The sequence below is a fragment of the Meleagris gallopavo genome, chromosome 3 (genome assembly GCF_000146605.3).
Source record: "Meleagris gallopavo isolate NT-WF06-2002-E0010 breed Aviagen turkey brand Nicholas breeding stock chromosome 3, Turkey_5.1, whole genome shotgun sequence".
Lineage (NCBI taxonomy): Eukaryota > Metazoa > Chordata > Aves > Galliformes > Phasianidae > Meleagris > Meleagris gallopavo.
Genome location: NC_015013.2, coordinates 2,475,197 through 2,479,184, shown reverse-complemented (window position 1 = coordinate 2,479,184; position 3,988 = coordinate 2,475,197). Strand labels below are relative to the sequence as shown.

The 3,988-nt window shown below is 37.2% G+C and overlaps 1 protein-coding gene across 1 annotated transcript in view; it reads right to left on the bottom strand.

The window, feature by feature from the left end:
- Positions 1–3,988, bottom strand: part of SLC12A7 (solute carrier family 12 member 7) — a 70,112-nt gene that overhangs the window by 17,223 nt on the left and 48,901 nt on the right. The window contains exons 18-19 of the mRNA XM_031552686.1: positions 3,761–3,865; positions 672–840 (exon numbers count right to left, since the gene is read on the bottom strand). Coding sequence (XP_031408546.1) covers positions 672–840; positions 3,761–3,865 — 274 coding nt within the window. The remainder of the gene's footprint in view (positions 1–671; positions 841–3,760; positions 3,866–3,988) is intronic.

Sequence of the window (3,988 nt, the reverse complement as noted above, 5' to 3'; positions counted from 1 at the left end):
AAAAAAAAAAAAAGCCTACATGGTATTTTCTAAAAATGTTTCACTGTGCTCTGTAAAAGAGTAGGAGAGCTGTGCATACATAAGCAACTGTATATCGATGTTATTACCAAAGCATCAACACTGGAACTACTGGTGTATACAAAGAAGTAAACAAGTTGATTAAGGTGGAACAGAAACGTACACTTGCTTGGCATGGAAAATCAAAGTTGATCAGCTGATTCTGAAACAGATCTTCAGAATTTCTGTGTTAATTTCCAGTTTTCATTCTAGTGACAGATTTAAGATTTTGGAGTTCAGATATTTTCAGGTTTTTTCCACATAGTTTAGAAATTATGCGAATGTCTGCATTTCTTAAATGAATAAATCAATTTTCTTATGAAGTGTTTTTTTAGAAATGTATCACTCAGATTTTACAAGAATGTAAAATAAAGTGAGCCCATCTGGCCCTCAATGCTGAGAAAAATTAAGAAGCATCAGTATTGACTCATTGGGAAATTCTGAAAGACTTTTTGTTATAGTACAGCAAACTGTTTTTAATTTAAATATGCAAACAGATCAAAACATTTTTATAAAAGGCTTTTTTTTAAACGCTACCTGAATTCAAGATATCAGATTCAATATTTAAATACTAATAGAAATTACAGAAGGCTTGTAAGCTGACTTTTACATACCTCTTCGGCTTTCTGAGTTTCTACACATTTATCCAAGTAGGTTCCTTGAAGCACAGATCCCACAATAGTCAGCCCTTTACCAGCTTTCAGCTGAGAAGTGAAAGAAAGCAATCGTGGATGCTTCACCAACTGTTCGCAATCCAAATTTAACAAGACCAGAAGTTGAGGTCTGCCAAAAAAAAATTACATATGACACATACATACACAGAAGCAGTGAAGAACTGAAAAAATAGAATTGACAGGTAATAAAATGCAGATTTAGTGCTTAATGCAAAAGTAGTCAAGATAAAGTAAGAAAAAAAATCACAATGAGCAGTAGCTGCAACACTTCAGATACCTGAGTAACCTGAACAAAATCCAAACCAAAACAAAACCACCAAGAAAATTACTGAAACAGAATTATCACCCTTTGGAGGTTTTCTAGTGCAACCTACTGCTTGAAGCAGTTAAATACTGAATTGTACTCCAGAGTGTTTAGGTCTCAGTAAAGTTGGATCTTGAAAACTTTCAGGGCAGAGATACTACCACCTCTTTCCATTATATCATTTTCTCTTATTCTCATACCATATACTGCTGTAAAGGGTCCTGCTCCGCAACATCTCCTTGGGGACTGGATATTTACTAGCTATTTATACTAGCTTTTAGGTTCCACTTAAGCCTCCTTCAAGCTGTGTAAGATGAGTTGCCTCAGCCTTTCCTCTCCTGGCTCCTCCAGAGCCCCAACCATCCTGTTAGTCCTCTGCTGAAAGTGTTACAGCTTATTGATGTCTAGTCTGATGCTGGGGTGCCTAAAATGGGGTGAAATAGTCCCATGTACTCTAAAGAGTGCTGAGTAAAGAGGAATATTTACTTACGCTAAGTCATACTGATTGTTTACTACTCACTGGAAACAACAGATCCTTTTGCATCATTCCCATACTGTACCACTGCACTAGGATAAGATATCCCATGGACATGACTTTGAACTCCTATTGGATTTTCATGATGTTCACGTTGACTCATTCCTATACCCGACTAGGTCCTTCCGAAAGATGGTCATACCCTTGACTGCACTGATAGCTACCCTTGATAGCACCACAATTTCAACTTATCCTCCATGCTAAATGTGGTTGCATTCCTTTTCCTTTATTCAATACTCAATTTGCACACTTTCCCCAAACTGAATCCTAGGATTTTCCTCTAATTACCAAAAGTTCAAAAGAGCTGCAAGAGAAATTGAACGTATTTCCCCCCTCAACATCAGTAGATTTTAATACGGAACAAAGTCTTGTTCTAGCAATTATCTTAACAAAACAAGAGAATAAGTCATCTGGAACTGATGTCAGACATTTAATGGAAGCATTGTCAGTTTACACTAATGGTTGTCAGTGCCTGTCAGTTCACACACAATATAAAGACACATGCTATAGAATCTGCTCATGTTTAACAGCTCCACAACTAAAGATAAAATAATATTGCTACACTGAAGGGCAGCAGAACAAAGGGGTACAATCACAACTAGCGATAGTTTCTTCTTTTGTGTGTTTCACTGATTAAAGAGGTAATTTTTGCTGCGTAAATTAAGAGTGACAATGTGTAAAAATACATTTGTTTTTAAACCTTAAGTCATTCTTTGTGTTGGCTTAGAAAAAATTGATAGTTTAACAAGAAAAAGGAATTAACTGCAAAAATAGCAATGGACACTTATTCCCATTAGATACAAAAGAGCTCCCAATGTAAAATTTTGTTTTAATGAGACCTAATCACTCTCAGAAGTGTTGCTATTAAATGAAATCTGCCTTACATTATAATAGGTATTAAAAAAAAGTTCTGATACAAGTTACAGATTGTTAAGTCCCTTAATGGACAACCTTGCAGCTTGTTTAGATAATGGGAAGGGTCTGTCTTTGTATTGAACAGATAAGGGAGGTTCAATGACTTTGTATGGAATATGTATGTACGTCTGGGAAGACCTCTGAATGTATATAAACTGAAGACGTTTTTCTGCAAGGTACATGCCATAGGAGGATAGTACCCCCATGCATCCAGCACTGCTATTAAAGAATGCCTACTTTCTAACACTCCACAGTGAGTCTTAGAGAGTTTCTTGATTGACCACTTTACAGTAACAGCAGTTCTAGAAACAATGATTCCTCTGTAAGTTTTCACAACGTATTTCTGTTGAGGTTTAACCTGGCAGGCAGCTAAAACACTACACATCTGTTCCCCTCCAAATGGGACAAGGGAGAGAAAAGGAAACAAAATAGAACTTATTGATTGAGATAAACTAAGAAAAAAAAAAAAGGAAAACAGAAATAAAAATGTGATGATAAAAATACACATATATATATATATCTCCACAATGCAATTACTCACCACCCCTGAACAACACCTAGCTAACAATACTCACCACTGTCACCCCTCTAACAAAGCAAAGTCTCACCACACTTTGAACAATGCCCAGCTAATCCTACTCAGGGACCTGACCCTTGACTGCTTCCCAAAGCTTTACAGCCTTCCCCATGAGGCCACATGCTATGGAACAGCCTCTTAACTAACTCAGGCCAGGTGTCCTGGCTCTGCCGCACAGGATGAAGGCATTAGCTCTTCCCTGCCAAGTGACCTGGTCTGGCGGCAGACATGCACCCATCACTCAGCAATACCCAAAACAGTGCTGTGCTATTAACATTGTTTCCGTTGAAACCAGGACATTTTCACAGGGAATGATACATAAAAGCAAAAGAGCCTTATGCACTTGCAGCACAAGTCTTTCACAGATACTCTAGGATCAAAGGTAACTTGCTTTGAATCTGGAAACCTCTAATAAAACAGTATTCTACATTTTAGAAAACCATGTCAACATTGCATGGATGTCGGTTCAATTTTATCCATGTAATCAGCAATCTGCAAGGCTGATTACATGCTGCTCATAAATAATATTCCTTTACAGTGAAATTACAGAATTGTAATTACATCTATTCCATGCTCAAGTTAAAACATTAATTTAATGTTGACTTTCACTTTGGTCATTAGCTTTACCAGTAGTGTTCCCAATAGCTTCAGCCTTATGTGTGAATTATGTGTAAACTTAGAAGGCATAGGACTTTTACCTCCAGTTTTTGGTGTGAGGAGGACCATCTTCAACACGAAGCAAAGCATAGCGAGCTGCATTCAAAGAGAGTCCTCGTATTCCATCACCCCACTCTTTTTCCGCTCTTTGGAATTGCAGAAGAGATTTAATTAACATGGTGCAGTTTATTTATACAAATTAAGAATATTTTCCCACAGGAAAGGTAAGAAGTATCAAAAATAAGTTGTGTCTCCCCCCCACACCCTTT